The 22,408-nt window shown below is 36.4% G+C and overlaps 1 protein-coding gene across 9 annotated transcripts in view; it reads right to left on the reverse strand.

Annotated features, from left to right (window-relative positions):
- LOC18430956 (oxysterol-binding protein-related protein 2A) overlaps window positions 1-22,408 on the reverse strand; it is a 56,436-nt gene that overhangs the window by 19,991 nt on the left and 14,037 nt on the right. For 5 of the 9 annotated variants that reach the window (XR_016045660.1, XR_016045658.1, XM_011623836.3 and 2 more), the window contains one exon: window positions 828-1,228. Coding sequence is in view for 6 of the 9 variants with exons in the window: in XM_011623836.3 (XP_011622138.1) it covers window positions 828-1,228 (401 nt within the window). In the remaining 3 variants the exon portion in view is untranslated. The remainder of the gene's footprint in view (window positions 1-827; window positions 1,229-22,408) is intronic. The other 4 variants (XR_016045659.1, XM_088853463.1, XM_020665261.2 and 1 more) reach the window with 1 other exon arrangement.

A 22,408-nucleotide genomic window follows, 5' to 3' on the forward strand; every position in this document is an offset into this window, starting at 1 on the left:
AGTGCATCTTAGAAGGGCATAAAAAATGATCTCTTAATCAGATTTGAGTCAATATTCACTACCATCCAAACAAAATCAAAATGCGTATTAAGAGGCAGCACCTAACCAGCCCTAAATTTACTCTGAAGAAAAAGTAGCCCTATGCCCATCAAGAATTATAGTGATGAATAAATAACCCTTGTCCCACCATTTTTAGTCTCTGCGCATAGGGCACTTGGACGATGCCAAAATATAATGTGCATCTTGAGGAAACATTAATGATCACAAAATAATATTTTAAAAAAAGCAATATCGAGTATTTGTTTCGCATTATTTACGACGTAAAATTACGTAAAAATAACACAAATATCTCTTCAACAAGCAAAATACTTCAATATCTTCTTGGTTCTTCCCCATCCCCCCTCCCTAACAAACAAAATAACCCCCTATCTTGACGAAACAATGTATTCCAATAGCTAATTCAGGACTTTCAGAGATTCAAATCATACCAATTCATCAACACCAAGGACAATGCAATTTCGGGAATAGATTACAGAACAGTGCATGCAAAAACAAATGCTAGAATTACCCAGGTCCAATTTACCTACTTTATATGTATGCCTCCAACATTATAATGTATACTTTCAAATACTATCAGTAAAAGTTTATATTACCATTCCCAGAGAAGAGAGAAAAAAGGAGCCAGGTGTCCTGTAAGGTGAGATAGACATTCTTTTGACATCATAATACACATGGATGCATGCATGTAAACATGTTCATACCCATGCATGTAACCATGGTAAGGGACCACTTGCAAACCAAAGAGATAAAAGATAGTATCATATTACCCCTCTGCCCCATTCAAATGCTCGATCAAGAAGGTACGAATATTCCAGATCTTCAAAGCACTTTTGAAGAGAAGAAATTGGCTCATTGAAATAAACAGGAAGACAAACTCGGGTTAGATCCTTCCCAACATTATCTTTTATCATCGACCAAAGACTCACGCCCTTCTCTTTCTGAGCAGGATCCGGTAATTTCTTGCGCCTTTCAACATGTGGGTATTCTTGGTCAACATTTTCAGTTTTCAATGGCACATTCTTCATATTATCAAAGCATTCAATGAATTTCAAAGCCCCATTAGTTCTGCCTCCTGCGATAGAATCACAAAAATCTTCTTCTGTATCAAAGAACTTATCTTGATCTGACTCTTCCTCGTGCTTTTTCTCTCCATTATTGTTAAAAACATCTGCATATATGCAATCTATAAATAATAATATAACATTAAAGAAAGCAGATTGCAACATTAACCACCAGATAACAATGAAAAATGGTATCCACTGTCCTAAAGTAACGATAACAACAAGATTTTAGCTATAAAACAGAAATAAATAAATCAAAATAATAGGCATAAAATCATTGACGACCAACACGTAACAAGACATCTATGGGCCTGTTCAGATCATGTGTAAGCTGCTGCTGTGGCAGGTTATACACACAAGACCTCGTATTTTGTGTTCGGTGCGTGGCTGATTGCTACAGTAAATCAGCCCTGCTCATACAGAAAACCCAACATAGTGGGGATGGAGGTAAAACATGAACTACTTGTTTACCCCCATCCCCAATAAAGCAGCTTGGCACGGCAACTTATATACCACATCCAAACTCGTGGTATAAGAAGGCGTGATTACTTCCACCCATATGAATGACTACGAGTGCCAAACCAAGGAAATTATCAATTTAGAGCAACCAGATTCATGGATAGACTAAGACTAGGAGATTGCTTCATTGGAGAAGAGCATCATAGGAGACGTCATTGGAAAAGAGCGTCACAAGGTTGGGGCTGCAACTTCAACATAGAAATCTAGGGCTTGAGCATCGTAAGAGATTGCTTTAATGCCTGTTCTCGGAAATTTTTGGGTTTTCAAAACCCCTGTTATGGGGCTGAACATAGAAATCTCGGGCTTATACATCAAATCTCCAATATTTCACCTCAAAATACAATCACCTGAACATGAGATACAGGTCGTAGCCTAGAATTTGGATTTTTCATCACATTTCCATAGTAAAATACCTTAGAAAGGAAAATTCGTGAAACTACTCGCTATAAAACACAGGTTTTGAACGAATTTCAACGAATGATTCTGAAAACAACTGGAATTTTAAGTTTTGCTAAAAATTAATCTGCCATGAAACTATAGTTGGAGCTGTGTAGAGGCTTTATGTGATCACTTCATACCATTAAGGCTGAAGAGGAAGCTTTATAAGACAGCTGCAAGACCAGCCATGCTCTAGGGGATGGAATATTAAGCGGTTAAGGAACAACATAACCATAGGCTAAGCATAGCTAAGATGAGGATATTAAGATGAGGATGTTGAGATGGATGAGTGATGTAGGAATGATGGGTAGGAAATTAAATCCACCATTTTCTTGAACCTTAAACAAGTAAAATCAGTAGTAATGGACAAGAAATGATCGAATTTGGAATAAATACATATGAGGGAACTTAGGTGTGGCTTCAATAGACAATAAGATGTGGGAAAGTAGACTTAGGTGGGCTAGCCATGTGCAACATAGACTTAATGCAGCACCGGTTTCAAGGTGCAATTTGGCTCAAGTTGAAGGCTCTAAAAGGACAAGAGGACGGGCCAAAAAGATATGGATAGAAGTAGTGATAAAAGATATAGTGACTTTTGGTCTTACTGACGGTATGGCCCTTGATAGAGAAGAATGGAAGAACAGGATTCATCAGCAGAAATGATGATGATGTCATGAAACAATCAATTGAAGAATGCATTGTGATGGTAAGTAGGAGAAATGGAGTGCTGGTATCCAGAGGACAAACAGGAAAAAAAACTCAAGTTTGTCTGCTGTTTCTGATGTCTCTGGCCATGAGTACCACAAGTAAAGTAAAGGAAATAAAGAAAGCGCAAGCCCCAGAATCAAAGCATCTCCATGCTCTAATCTTCATCTATTGGAGATCACTGATTCCAGTAAATGTTTTTGTGATTTAAGTCCGTTTTTAAATGAAAAGGCCCAAACCGATTATATATCATACAGTACATAGATTATCAACTTACATAAATATATATGGTAAATAGTAGAATAACATAACCACATATGGTATAGATTATAACAATATAATATCTTAGTTAAATTAAGACCCTTTCTTAGTTTTGTTAGATTACTACCAGGCTAAAATACTTAAAAACAATTCTGGATATATTAGAAAATATGCCAAACCCATCCCCACCCCCTTCCCAAACAAAAAACTTCTAACAAAGAAAATGATGTGAGGGATATTTTCAACCCATTTTTTTGTAAACACATCCTCTTGACCATAGTAACCATTCCATGGAAAGATCATTTGCATTTTGTCGAAGGGAGAGAAGCATCATCATCATCATCAGAGCCTTTTCCCAACTAGTTGTCGGCTCACGAATCCTAGTCCACAACTCTGCTTTATCAATGACCATAGCCTCAGTGAGGCCACAAGTCCACATATCTTTTCTCACTACTTCCAACCATGTCCTTTTGGGACTACCCCTCGCCCTTTCTGAGCCTTTCACTTGAACTAACTCGCACCTCCTAGTAGTTGTTGTACTGGGTCTGCACCGAATATGGCCAGCCCACTTAAGTCTACTTTCACTATCTTATTGCCTATTGGTGCTACACCTAATTCTCCCAAATGTATAAAAAAAAAAGTTGATAAGTCCAAATCTCACATTAAACTCCCCACACAATCAATGCAAAATAGTCAAGCCAGAAAGAAATAACTTAGAATAGCAAAGAAAAATGATAAAATCTAAGGGGCTTTCTGTAGTCAAAGGCAAAGATATTATTGTACGAATTAAAAAAGTTGTGGTACAAGAAATAAGCATCGCGTAGAAGATACAATATGACGAGCTACAAGAATGCAACAAAAAAGGTAAGATATTGGTGGCAGCATTAAAAATATGAGATAGGAGAGCTACTAGAGGAAGTTTAACGGAATTGAGGTAGAAAGCCGTCCAGAATTCACAACCAAACACCTAGGACATACAACTACAAACATGATATTGCTGTCAACAAGGGCATTAGGCCTAAATGACTCGAAAAAATACTCGGAAAATTATCTTCAAAAAAGTTAATATAAAGGAGTTCATAGTACCTCACAATCCACGAAATTGTATTTAGCCTCATTACAGTAGCAATTGAAATGAATTCGGTCAAAAATATTGTACTCAAAATGTTGTTTTATCTAATGGGATAGGATTTGCTCAAAAGCATAAACTAAGAAATTATCACATCGAAACCATTAAGAACCATCCTCAAGTTGGTTCAAAAATCTACAATAGGACTGAAGGAGAGAAAAATAAAACATCCCCAGTTTCAAAAGAGTCCATTGAAAGAGATCCTTTGAGTCATACAAGGTATACCAAAAGAGAAAAGCCAAACAAAAATCCAAACCATGTTTTCCTTGTCTGTGGGAACTAGGAAGGGCATGGGCACATTGCAATAGAATGCCCTAAGAAAACAGTTAAGCAAATTAAGGCAAAATTCCAAAAAGAGAATCAAAAGAACAACAGAAATTGGAGGAAACTGCAAAAGAATTGCAAAAAGCCTTTAATGATGTAGACCAAGAGATGCTGCCCACATCTTTAGAAAAGCAAAATTCCAGTGACATCCCATTTATTTATGAGGTTAATAAAGTTAATATGATGTGTCCATGTACAGTTGAAATCATAAGCACTCCCTCAAGTCCCCTAGCAAGAGGCGGTCAAGATACAGAGACACAGAGTAAATTTGCAAGAGGTGGATAGTAAAGTATGATGCCAACAAAAACTTGAATGTTATATCTCAAAATTCAAATGAAAAGTCAACTCCCATCTCTATCCAAAATAAATTTGACGTACTCAAAGATCTACCTAACTGTATTGGGGACATGTGTGTGGAAGGACACCACCCAATACTGGATACGGTGGAGCATACAGTGAAATCTCATGTCCGCCATCATGAAGCAGAGTCTCCCAAGGGGCCAATCTCTAGTGTGTTTTCTGATGCCCCTCCTTAACCAACCCCAACTATCCTTGCATCGGCAAAAGGCAAAGAAAAAATCTTTGTGGGCATGGCATACAAGAAGAAAATTCTAATGAAAAGAGTGGCTTCAAAACCTCTGAAATCCCCAAAGAAAACTAATATCCTAGAGCCTAGCTATTACCCCTTGATTGATTACAACCTGGAAGAGGAGGAAAATGCCCCTGATGTCTGATAAGGGTGAGAACTTGCATTGGGATGAATATGTCTTTCAGCAACATTTGGAAGGAGTAGAACCTATGGAAATGGCAGTGGTGGAAACAATGAGGAAGATGAACTACTGGTCATGGCAATCCCCCTGGCCTATCGCTTATCAGATGACCCCCCAGAGGATGAAAAAGATGATGAGCCTGGAAGGTTACTAATAGTCCTCAGAAGTCAGCAAGGTTGTTGATGCAATGAATCTCCATTATGGAGACTCTCTAGACTCTATCACCGAAATGTTGCAAAAAGATCATGACAAGGGTGTTGATGCACAACCTGGAGTCTCAAAATTTCAAAAATCAAAGCACAAAGGGCGAATGCAAAGGGAGCTCGACAATCTGGTATGTTCTATAAACTATGACAGGGTCTGCTAGTCCTTCTAAAACCACCAGGCACAATAGGGGTTATGTCTCAGAATGAAAATACTATGCTAGAACGTTTGGGGCCTCAACAGTAGTAGAAGGAAAAAAGATGTCTTGTTTTTGGTTAGGCAAGAAAAGCCTGACATTTTGATTATACAGGAATCAAAGATGGAGGCCCCTAATTTTCGGTTTACTATGTTAGTTTGGGGAAGGAGACCAATGGACTTTGTGGGTTTTGTTTCTAATGGCTTATCAGGTAGTTTGTGGGTCATATGGGACCCAAATGTGGTTCAAAAAGATGATTTTGTTTTAAATGAAAGACATATCTTCATGTTGTTTTTGTAGATGGTTTAAAATGGCGTTTAACAAATGTATATGTTCCCAACTGTCCCAATGAAAGAGCACAATTGTTTGATGAACTGAATGCTTTAACCAATTTCGTTAATGTGCCATGGTGTATTGGACGTGAATTCAATGTGATTCGATGGCCTAGTGAATCCGCAGTTAATCCTAGGGTCTCTCATTGTATGCGCATGTTTAATTCTTTTATTCAAAATAATGAACTTCTGAACATTCCATCGATTGGGGCTGCATACATCTCGTCAAACCATGCTCTTTCAAACCCTACCCTTACTCGCTTGGATAGGTTCTTGGTGATCAACTCTTTTCTTAATAAGTTTCCAAATCTTTATGTTAAAGCCTTAGTGAAAATTGCCTCCGATCATGTCCCTCTCCTGTTGAATTCGATGGGTATGAAATTTGGCCTATCACCTTTTAGAATGGAGCTAAATTGGTTATCAGATAGAAGCTTTATTAAGTTGGTGGAAAAGTTTTGGCAAAATACCAAGACAGAAGGTTGGGTGGGTCATCAATTTATTACTAAATTGAAAATGTTCATGAATGAAATCTGTAAATGGGAAAAAGGATATTGAGGTAAACTACAGTAAAAAATTGCAGTGAGAAAAAAATATTGAAGAGATTGATGAAATCCAATTTATGGGAGGATCAGTGCCACCCAAAAAAATAAGGGAAATAAACAACTCTCTTGCTTCCTGGCATGACCTTCTGAAACAGGAAGAAGTATATCGGAGGCAAATATTTAGGGTGAAATGGCTAAAGGAAGGAGATAGAAATACTAAATTCTTTCATGCTATTGCTAATACTAAAAAAAAGGGTAACTCTATTAGTAAAATTAAAATGGGAGATGTGGAACTTATTAAACCTGGTAGTATTGAAATGAGTTTAATTAACCATTTCAAGGAAGCTTTTACAACGAAAAAAAGAAATCATTTTAGTCTTGAGAATGTCATCTTCGATAGATTGCCTTCAGAAAGGGCTCTATGGCTGGAAAGACCGTTCGAAATGGATGAGATAAAAAGTGTCGTCTTCTCCTTGGGGAGGGATAAAACACCGGGCCCAGATGGTTTTCCTTTAGCCCTTTTTCAAACCGTTTGAGAACGTCTAAAGGAGGATCTTTGTTTACTCATGGATGAATTTTATCATAAAGGTAAAATCTCGACAACAGTAAATTACACCTTTATTGCTTTAATTCCCAAAAAATCTGTTATAGAGAGTGTGAAGGACATAAGGCCTATTAGCCTACTGGGGAACATTGTTACAAAGATTTTGGCAAATAGATTGAGAGAAGTATTGCATCTGGTTGTGAAAGGTACTCAGTTTTCTTTCCTCAAAGACAGACATATTATAGGCAGCATCTTAATGGCACAAGAATGCATACACTCAAGGTTGAAAGAGCAAAAACTAAGTCTTCTATGTAAAATAGATTTCAAAAAGGCATATGCCAAAGTGGATTGGCATGTTCTACATGAAATCTTAGGGGAAATGCGTTTTAGATCATGTTGGAGAGTGTGGATCCAGGGACATCTGAAGTTAACTCATTTCTCCATCATTTTCAATGGAAAATCTTGTGGTTATTTTAAAGCATCAAAAGGCATTCGGCAAGGAGATCCTTTGTCCCCATACTCATATACTATTGTGGCTGAAAGTTTTAATACTATACTGAATTATGAGGTGCGTAGAGGCCTTATTTCTGGATTAAATGTTGGTAGACTAACAATCTCTCATTTACCGTACGCAGATGATAATATTATCTATTGTAGCCCAGAGGAACAAGAAGTAAAGAATTTGTGGGTGTTCTTAAAGTGTATGGAAATAACAATAGGTCTCAAAGTGAATTTAGAAAAGGCGCATTTGATTGGAATTGGAATTTCAAAGAACATGGTTGCATCTTTGGCAAAAATTCTTGGATGCGAGGTTGGCAAGTTTCCTTGCAAATATTTGGGTATTCCTTTAAATGGAAGAAACCAATCGGCATCTATTTGGGATCCTATTATTGAAAGATTTAATAAGAAAGTGGATCTATGGAAGTCTAAAGTGTTGTCGTTTAGAGGAAGATCAACTCTTATCAACACTACTTTGTCCAACTTGCCCATCTATTTTATGTCCATTTTCACAATGCCAAAGCAGGTGATGAAGACTATGGAAAACATTAAGAGATCTTTTTTATGGGGCAATGTAGGAATGAGAAAAAAACTGATACTCGTAAATTGGGAAAAAATATACACCTCCAAAAGAGATGCGGGTCTAGAAGTTAAAAAGCTCAAATTGATGAACACTAGCCTATTGACAAGTGGTAGTGGCGCTTCCAAAATCAGTAGGATAACATATGGGGAGAAGTGTTAAAAGAAACATATTGAGTAGATGCATTGACAGGCCTCATTAAAAGTTCAAGATCTAAGGTTGGTTCTTCAAGTACTTAGAAATGAATTGATGAGTGCCGATCATTATATCTTAGTCATCTTCTCAAAGTGGTTGGAAAGGGAGATCAAACCTTGTTCTGGTTTGATAAGTGGTTGGGAGACCTTGCTCTTCAAGATTCTTTCCCTGAGGTCTTCTCCAAAGTCGACAATCCATTGGCCTCAGTGAAGATATCAGAAGAGCTGATTTAACTAACTCTTCTTGGAATATTGTTTGCAGGTACAAGAGGGTCTCGAATTCTTTCTTTCATGAGTTCCTATTGCTTATGAATTTGTTGCATAATTTTTTCTATATTCCCAATAAAGATGATCGATTGGTGTAGGAACTCACAACTTTAGGGGATTTTTCAGTTAAGTCTGTCTATCAACTGTTGCATAAAGATAATCACAGAGCGACTGATTATATTAGCAAGAATATGGAATTTGCAGGTACAACTAAAGGTTCAGTTATTTTTGTGGGTAGCTCTTCAAAAAAAGCGGCCTACTGTAGACAACCTTCATAAGAGAGGTTTCATAATTGTCAATGTTTGTAGGCTATGTTTGAGGGATAACGAAAGTGTGGACCATAGTCTTTTACATTGTCATTTCACTCTAAGCATGTGGGATTGGTGTAGAAAGTTGTTGAATCTAAATATCCTGATCCCACAAAGTCCAGAGTTGATCCTCTCTCAATGGATGAACCTTGGTTTGTCGAAAATTGGAACCGTGTTATGGAGACCTTTATGGGTGAGCAATATTTGGAATATTTGGAGAGAGAGAAAGCGAAGAACATTTGAAAGGACACAAAATCAGATTGAAGTTTTGAAGTCCAACACCTTAACAACAACAACTGAATGGTTTTCAATAAACAAGGATTGTAAGTTTATTCCAAAATCTCATATTTTTTAAAACCATCTAAAGTTAGCTTAATAATAACAGACAAACTCGAAATGCTATTAGGATGCCGCCTCCTGAAAATTGCTTAAAACTCAATTTTGATGGAAGCTCGATTGGAAACCCAAGCCTAGCAGGTTATGGTGGTACCATTAGAGATCATATAGGCAATTACAAATTCACCTACTCGGGACCATGTGGACATACAATAGTGAATGAAGCTGAGGCAAGAGCTCTTTTGGAGGGATTAAAGATAATAAAGAACCTTGAGGGCCAAAAGACGGTTGAAGGTGATTCAAGCAATGTCATTGTTTGGACAAAATGAGAATTGAAGCCACCTTGGAGATTATGCAGCATTATCAATGAAATCTTTTTCATTTTAAGTAGTGGTTCTTTTGAGTTATCTCATTGTTTTAGGGAGGCTAATATGGAAGCTGATGCTTTAGCAAAGGGTGGTGTGCACCAACATTCATTGGTGGTTACATCCTTTTCTTCTTGAACCTCCTTGTAATCATTCATGGGTGAATGAAATTCATAGTAACTGATTTAAAAAAAACAATGTCAAAAGCATGTAAGAGGTGTCCATACGAGTTGCCTTTACATTGAGTCCTATCAAGTAAAAAAAGTTGGTGAAAGCTTGCTTTATGCGATTTAAATAGACTTATGGTATTGTACGGGCAAAATTGGCTTTATGGTTCTATAAATATGTAAGATCAGGCAAAGTAATGCAAGCGTGAAATTCGTTGTGAACTCCCCCATAGAGTTTTATCTAGTTTAGATAAGGGCAGCAATCGAGTCGGGTTGACCCACCAAGTGTTCCAAGAAGCCCTGGGTGCCAGCCTAGCTGCCCAACGCCTAGGTGGGCGCCCTAGGACCTGATGACCCACGTTCAACAAGGGGCAGGGGGAGGTCAGAAAATCTTATTTTAGGTCCAACTTTTGTATAAAAAATGCACATCCAGGCTTTTCTTTTGTTTCATTCTTATGTCAAATCACACCAAATCCAAACCAAAGTATTACGGTACAACCAAAGATACGCAATACATAACCAATTAACCAAACCATAATCCACACCAATCCATAACCTTAATCCAAAGTTCCATACCATTCTGTAATCCATTCCTTTCTATAGTTCCATACACATGATCCTTAATCCATGGTAACCAACCAAAGTAAACCACTCACTCCACATTCCATAAGCATAAAGCATAGTACCATAATATCATAGACATTTAACACAAGTATGAGTATATTACAATAACACATCATTAATATCAAAATCCCATAATCCAGACAAATGTACTAGCACAACCAAATATACAATACAGTCACATTCCATAATCCATAGGCCATAGTTTATACTCCATAGTCCGTACCACCCCATAATTCATACACATAAGAGGAGGAAATATTTAGAAAAATAAAATCCAAATTGAAAGACTCAAGAGTCTCAGTAATCATTACAAAAAAGGATGATGTTCATACCAATTCTCGGAAGCTTCAAATGCTAAGTTGAATTCAACCAAATTTGAGATTTGAAGAAATTTTTTCGTTTTTTTGGTGTTTTAAAGGAATAAAATAAGTTTCCCTAAACTCCCCTCCCTTTCCCCCTTATTTTAGGGCAAAGTTACCAAAATTTCCACCCTTCAACGGTCACAGTCCCTAGACACCACCTAAGGCTAGGCATTGGGCGCCCCAAAACACCCCACCTAGAAGGCCCACCAAAGCATGGGTGAGGTGCCTAGGACCCCCTAGCTCGTCTAGGCACTAGATGCAACACTGTTTTAAAGTACTAGACCTGCCATCCTGATGGGTCAACCCAACCTAGGCTCGATCTTGGGCCAAAATACTACACATGGTGTGTTGGGCCTAGGTCCATTTGATTTGGACCCAACTCAAGTCGTTCCGAGTACATTCAGGACCTCATAGGGTTGATTCAGGTTTAGGTCATGGTCAACTCGACCTAACCCAATATATATATATATATATATATATATATATATATATATATATATATAATTTAGAATTCTTTTAATTAACACTTTGACCCGAACAACCCAAACCAATGGATTGGGTCAGGCTCCAATGGTCTAAACACGACCAAGGTCCAAATTGGGTATGAGTACACGTAGGACCCAATTGAGTTGAATATGAATCGGGTTGATCTAAGACCTAACCTATCCTATTTACATACCCAAGTTTAGAGACATTGAAGTCCATCAAGATACGTTAACCGATCCGAAGGGTCACCTTTGGCTTTCCTAGGTCCTACTTTCTCCCTTTGCAAGTCCACTTACCGCAGATACTACAAGATGTCCAAGAACCGCAAGTCCAAGCAGGCCTTCTCTGGGCATTGCAGGCGAGCATCTCTCTCCTTTCACCTTCACTGGATGTCTTACTAGGCCTTCCTAGGTCATTCTAGGTCCTGCTTTCTCATGTTATGAGTCCCTATATGGAAAATATTGCTAGACGTACAAGCCTTCTTTGGCATTCCAAGCAAGCACCTCCCTCTTTTTGTCATTCATTGATATGTTACTAGGCTGCCCTTTGTGTAATCCCCTATAAACATCCACTGAACCATACTATTCTACTTGTTTCCAACTTTTCTCATCCTTCTCCCCTTATGCCAAAGAGAAGAAAGGGATTGAGAGAGGATGGAAACTACGGGAGAGCAGTGTGGGTCAATGGAACCTCATGAAGAATTACGCTTGAGATGCCAAGCGAAATACCCCACGAAAGATGAATGGGAGATCATAGACTACCAATGGAAGGCTTGCTAAGACTTAGCTCACCAAGACACCTAGCAGTTGCTTCCCTATAGGGATTTCCAACTAGAGAAAGCAGGACCTTGGAGGGACAAAAGGATTTGATTTGCCAAAACCTAAGAGAGTTTTCCAAGGCGGAATTTGATGTCTTTAAAGTTATTATGGGAAGTTCAATGAAGGCTCACAACAAATTTCACTCTTACAATACCTCAATTAAGTTTACATATTTATTGACCCAATACTGCCCTTACAATACCATGGGTCGGCATACAAAATCGCAAGCTTAAAACGACAAAGCAAATTTACTGACTGCTTTTTTACATGATGGGACTCAAGCTAACTTTCCATAATGTATGACAACTTGTGTAGACACCACACCTCCTGCCTGCTTTACACTAGGACATTACTCAAAATACCATATGGGTTGATTTCATCTTTACATTGCATCATCTTCAGCTTTTTACAGGACATTACATTCATTTCTATAAATTAAAGTCAACCCGCAATAGCTTTTCAAAAAAGAGGGACACATCATTCTTCTAAGATGTAGAGAGCCTAACAATTACTGAACGCTTCTTACAATTCTTCAGCATTTTCTATCATTTCATAGTGCTCATTTACTGCTACCTTTTATAAAATAGTCTTAATCTACTCAAATGCTTTTATGAGGCATTCTATTAACATATCTCCTTCTTGATAACAAGCAAAAAACGGCAATGATTGCTTGATTTATTTATTTTTTTTCTATTAGTAAAACCTATATTGATTGAAGGCTCATTTTTTATATTTTTTCTTAAATAATCGGATATTTCAAGATTATGCTCCTCCAGGGCTATAGCAAGCTTTTGAATTTACTTGAGGCATATGCCTAGTAGCTCCATGTAATCACATACATGTTCTAGCACACTTTAAAAATCAGCTAAAACCATCGATACTAGCAAAATAATCTTTTACCTAAAAAAGTTTCAATTACCAATTCACCAATGCTTTAGGGTAAAGAGTAAAAATAGGATGTATTACACATAGGAGTTCTATGTCAACCTAGTTGATAGCTCCCATCAAGGTTTTCAAAAACGTCGTTCCGATCCAGATTCACATGATCTGGACATCGTCGGAGGCATTCCAGATCTATGAAAATATCAGGATCTAACCATGTCATTATAGAGAAACACGTGTCATGACGTCATGGATCGAACACGTCACCGGTTCCCAAGTAAAAGCCGGACACACCGCCGGTTTAAACATTTTTTTGACGTTGGGTAAATATGAATTTAAAAACAAAAAAAAAATAGGGGTGGCCCACCCCACCCTTTTGGCCACATGTTTCAACTATTTAGCAGCTTGCACTTGCACACATGGCTAATGCTCACACAACCATGCACGACTAAAGGTTTTATAGAGCCTTTGCCAATGTAAGTTTCCCGATGTGAGACATTTTTTCCATATAGCTCGTGTGAAGTGCAACACTCAAGCTCGCATTTAAATAGAACGAAATAAATAGTGCAGCTTGCTTTTGAATAAAATGTAGCTGGCACTAAGTGCAAACCACAACCTAATATTATAGTTATGTAATTATAAATATTAATAATACTATTAATAAATATGATTATAAGTTTAAAATCAATTCAAATAATTTCAAATTTTATATAATTGTCTATAGTTGGCTCTCTACTATGAAATTTTAATTATATGCATATGATCAAATCAAAATTACGTTAATATCATTATGTTGAATCAAGGTTTAAAAAAACGGATCAATGACCCAGATCGTCTACCCCAAAAACCGTGTTGGATTGGTGGATCAGCGTGTAGGATCGGGGAGTCGACCGAATCGAGAAGTTTCGACCCACAAAAATTCCAAAAAATCACTATAATTTCTTAAGAAATCTAGTTTCTTAGTTTTTTTTAAACAATAGCGGTAATTGCATTATGGTTTTTCATTATTTATAAAAATTAAGGAAATATTGAGAACCTGTTTCATTATTTTATACAGCAACAAATTAACAGTAAGTTATTTGCTAATATTTGTAAAAGTTATAAATATATTAATTTAAAATTACAATCTACTCTAAATATGAAAATAACATCTATATAACAATAAAAATTTATTAAATAACATAGCAATTTAGTATATTAAATTATGTGATGTTTTAATGTATTTATAATAATAAAAATTTCAATATAGCAATTACAATTTTAAAATAATTAAAGTAAATAAGTTAATAATTTCTACATGATTATATTTATTCAACATATTAATATTAATGTAACTTTGATGTAATCATATTTACATAATTAAAATTTCATAGTAGAGGGCCAACTATAGACAACTATACTAAATTAGAACTTATTGGAATTGATTTTAAATTTATAATCATATTTATAAATAGTATTATTAATATTTATAATTACAAAACTATAATAATAGGTTGTCGTTTGCATTTAGTGCAAGCTACGATTTATTCAAAGGCAAGTTATTTATTTCGTTCTATTTAAACGCAAGCTTGCGTTCTGCACTATTGCACTTAGCACGAGCTACAAGGAAAAAATGGCCCACATCGAAGAACTTACAATGGCAAAGGCTTTATCCCTTAGCCATGTATGGTTGTGTGAACACTAGCCACGTGTGCAAATGCAAGCAGTTAAATGGCTGGAACATGTGGCCAAAAGGATGGGGTGGCCCAACAATATTCTTGTAAAAATAATTCATATTTGCGGTTCACAAAAAAAAACTGTTTAAACCGATGATGTGTTTGGATTTTACTTGGGAATAGGTGACGTGTCCGATCCATGACATCATGACTCGTAGTGCTCTACAGTGACACGACCGGATCCTGATATTTTCGTGGATCCGGAATGCCTTCAACGATACCCATTATGGATCAGGTGAATCCGGATCCGAACGACATTATTAACTTATTTACAATAATTATCTTAAAATTGTCATTGCTATATTAAAATTTTTATTGTTATAAATACATTAAAAAACACAATTTAATATATTAAATTGCTATGTTACTTAAATTCTATTATTTTCATATTTAGTATAGATTGTAATTTTAAATTAATCTATTTTATAACTTTTACAAATATTAGCAAATAATTTATTGTTCGTTTGTTATTGTATAAAATAATGATTCAGGTTCTTAGTATTTCCATTTTTTTTTATAAAATAATGAAAAACCATGATGTAATTATCACTATTTAAAAAAATCTAAGAAACTAGATTTATAAGAAATTATAGTATTTTTTGAAATATTTTTGGGCAAACTTGCCGATTTGGCCAATTCTCCAATCCGACACGTCGATCCGATCCAACATGTTTTTTGGGGTGGACGATCTGGGTCGTCGATCCGTTTTTTTAAACCTTGGCTCCCGTGGAGCCACAATTTTATGAATAATGTTATAAGCCATCTAGGTTTCACAGTATTCTTGATATTTCTCGACCTAGAGGCCAATGCAAACCTAACATATCGGTAGTCGTCCATCCAAAGCATTTGATTATAATTATGAATATAGTTTTGATCCCAACTAAGCAAAAATGCCTCCTCGAATAGCTTTTCTTTTTGCATTGTCAAATGCTAGCACCATACCTTGCTTTTCCTTGTGGCAACCACGCAGCTTGTCCAACAAGATTTTTTGTGATTAAGCACTTTGCTTCTTGAACAATGCTACAAATGTGAATCTACACAATTACATATTGTCCTGGTGATTATTGAAAGTCCATTTATATTCAAGATATGGATATCCAACCCCTTATCTCATAGTCCTAAGGATTGTCTTATGGGCATAAAGCATATCAATTTTGCCCAAACCCATATTATAAGCTTTCACAGCACTTTACCATTCTAGGTGGATTTTTTCAAGGAGCTCAAAAAAATCTTTGGACTTATCAAATTTCTACCATTCTACAAAAGCTTGCAACTTTACTTGTAGAAGTAAGGTTGTGATCTTCTACATGGTCTATTTTAATTGGAGGTGTAGACTTGACACACCTTTTAAGACAATGTCAAAAAGTGGCATGTCTTGTAAGATAGTGACAAATCTATATCTTCCAAATAAAGTGGACATTGTATATTATTGCAACCTTATTTCTAGAACTTATATTGCAAAACTTTTTCCTTTTCTTTTCATATGCTCTAGTTTTTCTAAAATCTAGAAATGATTGCATGGACTTTCAATGCCTAATCACCTTCCATTTCTATTCATTACTCAACATTCTTGGTAATTTCTACCACCAAGAGCTACTTCTGGATTACTTCCCATGGCCTCTCACTTGCAAAGATGTGCCATTCAGCATAAAAATTCTAGCGAAGTAAAGAGCTTAATTATCTTGTATTTGTCCTTTTGAACCCTCGAAGAGTTTATATCACGTTGGAACAAATAACTTGTATCTTTTCTAAATCTTAATACCTCTACATCTAGTAGATCTAGAGAAGCAATAGTAGAATAGGTCATTTCAGTGGCCACTCACCTTCTACTTCTGAATGTTTTGATTCACCATGCCGATAAACTTTAAATGTTCCAACGTCTTCAGTATAACCGAGTTTCTACAGGGGGAAGTTGGTTACACTAGAGGGGGTTCTAATTGCCTCATCATCATCATCCGAGCTTTATCCCAACTACTTGAGGTTGGCTACATGAATCCCGTTGCACCATTCCACTCTATCAAGGGCCATACCCTCAGTGAGACCATAGGTCGCTATATCCTTTCTCACTACTCGTATCTATATCCTTTGAGTCCCTTCCCTTGCTCTTTTAGAGCCTTCCACTTGAACCAAATCACCGCTCCTAACCGGAGCTATTCTAAGTCGATGCTGCACATGACCAAACTACCTAAGTGTACTTGTCCTCATTTGATCACCTATTGGAGCTACCCCTAAGTTCCCTCAAATGCATTCATTCCGAATTCTATTTTCCCTTGCCTTGTCACTCGTCCGTTTCAACATCCTCATCTCAATTACACTCATTCTATGAATATGTGGTATAGTTGGTAAAATAGGTGGTCAAAAAGAACAATAGAGTTCATAGTGAGCCTTTAGAGGAACTAACAAAATAGTGGAAGCTCTACTTGTGACTCATGGGCATTTTAGGAAAACAATATAAAATTAGGTTTAAAAAAAGATATTCAGAAACAGTTAGGAAACAAATAGTACAACTTCTGTATCTATTGTAATTCCTAATTGTTGTACATAATAGGGAAATTCCAGAAATCGTAAACCATAGTCTAATCAAGAATAAATTACAGTACTATTAGTTAGTTGGACTGCACATATGGAAGCAATTATTGCATACACAAGGCCAAGTAGCAGATCTATAAATTTCATACAAATTTACACAAGCTAAGTAGCAGATCTATACATTTTATACAAATTATAAAAACTTTTGCTATAAATTCATCATTTTGAAGTTAAAAGAAAATTTTCCTTGGCCCGAACATAAACCGTCTATATCCAAGTTTCCTCAAAATTGGCAAAAAGATGTTGCCTCCCAAGTAATACGCCTTATATCCAATAGAGTCACCAATTATTCCACAGTTAAATTCTTTCTCAAAAATTTTCAGCAATTAAATTGTAATTATATGTGGGTGAAATTAAAATATCAATCATCCAATATGGACAATTGAAACATCTATCCATCATTTTTGTGATTCATTTTTCTTAACAAAAAAAAAAAATGGAAGAAAAAAGGACAAATTTCTTGGCCCTTGACATGCAATTTTGCTTTAGCTTGTCGGACCAACTTTAATTACCCTAACTCCCAAGCCATGATATAACACAAATTCACTTTCTTGATTCTGAAAACTTTATATTACTATTCTTAGTTATAAAACCTCCTCCTTCCTGAATGAAAGAGTGAAAAATCGAAGTTTTAGGAATTTGGCACAATATTTTGAATTTTCCAGCAAATCAAAAGAACAGGCTAAGAAATGTGTAGGATTTGAGGGGCGAATAATTTTTACCTGACAATTTAGAACTTTCTGTCTTAAGATGAGATTCTTCTTCCCCAAATCTTATAGGTCGCGACTAGTCAACCAAAGGTAAGACTCATCAGCAATTATTTATTTGGATTCTGCTATTCCTACATCTAGGAGAAATGAATCGTTCATCATCTTCCATGATAGGAGTTGGGAAGACTTGTTCAAGAATAGGGGCAAACCAGTCCTTTTTATCAGTTTGCATGATATACAATAAAGCATATCACTTATTCCCAACAAGCTCAACAAAGCAAAATTCTCATTGAACAATTTTGTCCATGGGTGCATCATTAGATATCCATTCTTACTTTTCTTTCGTTATAAATGATGGGAAATCATTGGGCCATGGCTCGGCCCAATATGATGCTTCTAATTTTAGATGGAAAACTTTACCAACTCATACTCAAAATATTAACATCTTTTGTCTTTTATCTTAGGCACTCAGTTTTTAGAATGAAACAATTTTTGATAAATTTATCTCCAAGAAGATAGCTCTTCTTCTCACGACTGAATTGGTTGCAAGAAGCCATTGAAATGAGAGAGAAAATATAAATACATCAACATAATAAAACAAAATTTCCAACACACAGAAAGACTGGCAGGGTGAGGTCTAAAACAAACACCAATTCCTATAACGCTTCACAAGAGCATAGATTAGAGACAATCCTAGGCTTAGTTATTAGGAGCGGGGCGCGGGGAGCGGGGAGAGGAAGTGGGTGTGGGTGCAGGTGCAGGTGCTGGGGAGGGATAGGAGTCCACGAGTGGCTGAAGCTCCCTACCTCAGGAGCGTCGTTTAGGAAAAGCTCTTGAGCTCAGCATGATTTATGACTATACGTATATTGCTACAGTATATTAAAGTGATTTTCAAAATTGAGAAATGAATAGTCCACTTTTTAGCATTACCTACACATGCACAATTGGAAAAACATAGCTTGAAAGTCCCTATAGAAATTGGAAAAAAAAGAGATAGGGTGGCCATGATAAGAACTGAACTTAAAAATTGCCTAAGTACCTAAATGGACGAGACATGGTGATTTGCTATTATGAGAATTGCTTGGTTCTAGACAACTTTGGAAATTTCCCTCTTTGGAACTATTGGGGCCCAAGAAGCTATCCAGGTCCGCATGACTCGGGTAATTCCCAGTTGGTTCTCCAGTTTTCAACCACATATGCAATCCACAATTATGAAAATGAGAAACAAAAATCATTTACAGGTCATTAGATAGAAAACTAATGAAAAAAAAATCCCAAAATAAAGCCAGCTTCAAAATTCAAAAACATTTGAAGCCTACCTAGGATTGAGATCCCTTCAAACCAAAATCGCACCCCATTTTTAGAGGAGTCACAATCCCCTTCTAAAGCAATCAACATTCCTTTTAGTCAGGGATCGAGCTCCCTTGATAGGAGTGAGTTACTACCGCTCTAACTCCGGAGTCGCCGAGCAATATTATAAGAGGGGATTGTCACTCCTTGACCAAGTTCCCCACATCTTTGATCTTAGGAATAGTAGAAATTACAAGCCTGAGAGAATTTAGAGGAGAAGAAACTAATAAGAGTTAGAGTAACAGGGAAGCAATCAAAGGTCACGGATTTTGAGGGAATAGGACGAGGGGTAATAAGAAATGAACTTGGCAAGCGAGGGAAGCAGAACGAAAGAGGGGAAACGCTAGAGGTTAAATCTAGGAAAACAAAGGGATATTGTGAATTCTTTTTATAGATAAAGGGTAGAATGCAACAAGATCGTACCTCAGATTAACAAGAACATGTCCTTGGGCTCTGTGACCTAAGAGTGTGAGAAGAGTGAAGTGTGGTGGGGGTTGGTGTTTGTTTTTAACTTTACGCCTTTTATTCCAATGTCTCAATTTCAAATATGGCTTATGAATATATTTACCCAAACCGAGTACATAAATCCCATCATGAGTCCGATAGTCATAAGACATTTGTTAAACATAGAGTTCCTTGAGCATCATAGGAAAATTCACCCCCAAAGCCACGATTTGACGAGGGGAATTTATCCAAATGCCCATGAGAGATGAACTAGTTAACATTATAAACATGTTTTTGGTATAGTTATTAAATACAGACACATGATTATGACTTGGAATTGTTGCAAATGGGTAAAAAGTTCAACTCTTGTGGATAATTTGATAAATTTCCTTTTGACAATTCTATTGCACATAAATCAGCTTTTGGTATCTCCCCTTAGTATAGAAGCTAAAGAATGAGTATATGTAGAAACCTAACCCTTAGTATAGAAACTAGAGAATGGGTTAAATGTAGAAACCTACCCAAGTCCAGAGACAAAATCGTGGGATGTATATTTTGGGGGAAGCTTTAATGCCGTAGACTGGTCTGCCTGCCCTCATTTCAATAATGAAGGAATTAATGAAAGGCACAAGCTAATAATCGAACACAAAAATATGGCTTAGGCAAATCAAACAGTCACCAAAGAAGAAGAACCAAATGAGTTAATTTTGAAGAACTTATGCAAAACCTCATGTACAAATGAGTGAATAGAAGGTACAAGCTCTAGCGAAACACCTTCATGGAAAGATTCTCTATTTTTTTTTAGGACTAAAATCTTGGTAACTGCATAAGAATCACCATATCATTATGTTTCAAAAGCATGGATTTTGAGTTCAACACATGACTCACCTTCCAAAAACTTGACAATCTCTGTTGATTTTTGGGATGTTATGTTTTCAGCACATACAAAGTCTAATCTGAAAATTGTTTTTTTTAGATTACTCGCTATGATGAAGAGGTAAGCATCCCCAAAATTTCGGTTCCTAAAATTGCTCTTAAATTGGGTTTTATCCAAGGGAGTAAATAGACAATATTCTCTTGCAAGAGAAAAAATATTTCACCTAATCACAAACAATAGAAAGATTCCAGGGAAAAACCTCCAATTGCCAGATGCTATAACAAGAAAAAATGAAAATGATGAAACAACCTCTAATGTCAAAATCTATTTTGACTTCGGAGTGTCTCCCGCTTAGGACCCCTATTGCAAGAGAGAGATTTTGTCATAGATGATAGGATAAGTCTTTTTTCTAATGAAAGTGCTCTATATGAAGAGTACATAAATATAGACCTCTTCCTGAAATCTTCTAGGAGAGTGAGTGCCATAATTAACCATTTGAAATGGACTGCCCTAGAAGGAAATACAGTAGCATGGCTCACTTATTAAGCCTGTATTTGAAGATATAATCATTTCTTCCAGCTACACGCTATCAAGATATCTAGAAAATCTTTGAAAGAAATAATAAGGGCATGCAAATTGAAAAGATGACCTCTAAAGTTATTGTCAAAGAACTATTGTTTTGAAAGAAATTTGACATGAGGTGTCAAGATGAGGAAGACTTAAAAAAATATCGAAATGCCCCAACTATCAAAAAAATGACAAAATGGTTTTGCTTTGTACACAAGGAAGACTTACAAATCCATTCTAGAAGATTTAGATGAGGAATAAAGTGCGTACTGTATCAATAGTTTATGTGGCCATAGGTTGTTCTCGCTTTATGTAAGCAGATTTTACTTTATAAAAAAAATGAGGTATCATATGCTGGCATCTGTCCTACTTTTTAAAAGTTGAGTCATGTCAATGTAAAGATAGTATGAGATGTAAAGATAGTATGAGATGCCCATATGGGATATGTTTTACTATATGTGAAGTTACATTAAGACCAATCATGTAAAAAGCAATGAGCATAAGTTAGCTTTATTTTATGCCATTTCAAGTCTGCAATCTTGTAAACCAACCCATGGCAATCTAAGGGCAACATTAGGATCTAAAAGTCTATAAATATGTATGTAAGCTCAATTGAAATTCTTAAAGAGTCAAATTTGATATGAACTCTCCATTTGGTTTTATCTAGTTTAGAGATGTCAATGTCCATGCTGGTATGTTAACCTAGGTCACTATTCCCTTCTTAGGTCATGCTTTCTTTGGTTGCAAGTACCTATAGGGAAGATACTGCTATTTATCCATGCTATGACACAAGTGCTAGGGAGCCCTTCTCTAGGTATTCTATGTAAGCCCCTCCCTCCATTTATCTTCCAAAGGATATATTGCTATGATGCTGCAAGTGTAATCCCTAGTAAGGTTCCGCTGACTTGTACTCTTCTCCCATTGTCCCACCCTTTTTCACTCTTCTCTCCCTCATTCTAGTTGTTGCAGTATTAGATCTTGACTTAGATGCAATTTTACTTGGGTCCCATCAGGGGATCGATTCTGCTCTGGAATCTCACTATGTGGTCCAGGAAAGGGAATCTTGCTCCCCCACAAATTTTAAACTTTCGAATCTCAATCCGTCCTATTAAGATCGTGAACCTAAGTTATGGCAGACCAATAATCCCTAGCTTGTAGTATACTATATAGCTTACTAGTGCGGT

This window comes from Amborella trichopoda, chromosome 12 (assembly GCF_054954075.1).
Source record: "Amborella trichopoda isolate Santa Cruz 75 chromosome 12, AtrichopodaSantaCruz75HAP2 v2.0, whole genome shotgun sequence".
NCBI lineage: Eukaryota > Viridiplantae > Streptophyta > Magnoliopsida > Amborellales > Amborellaceae > Amborella > Amborella trichopoda.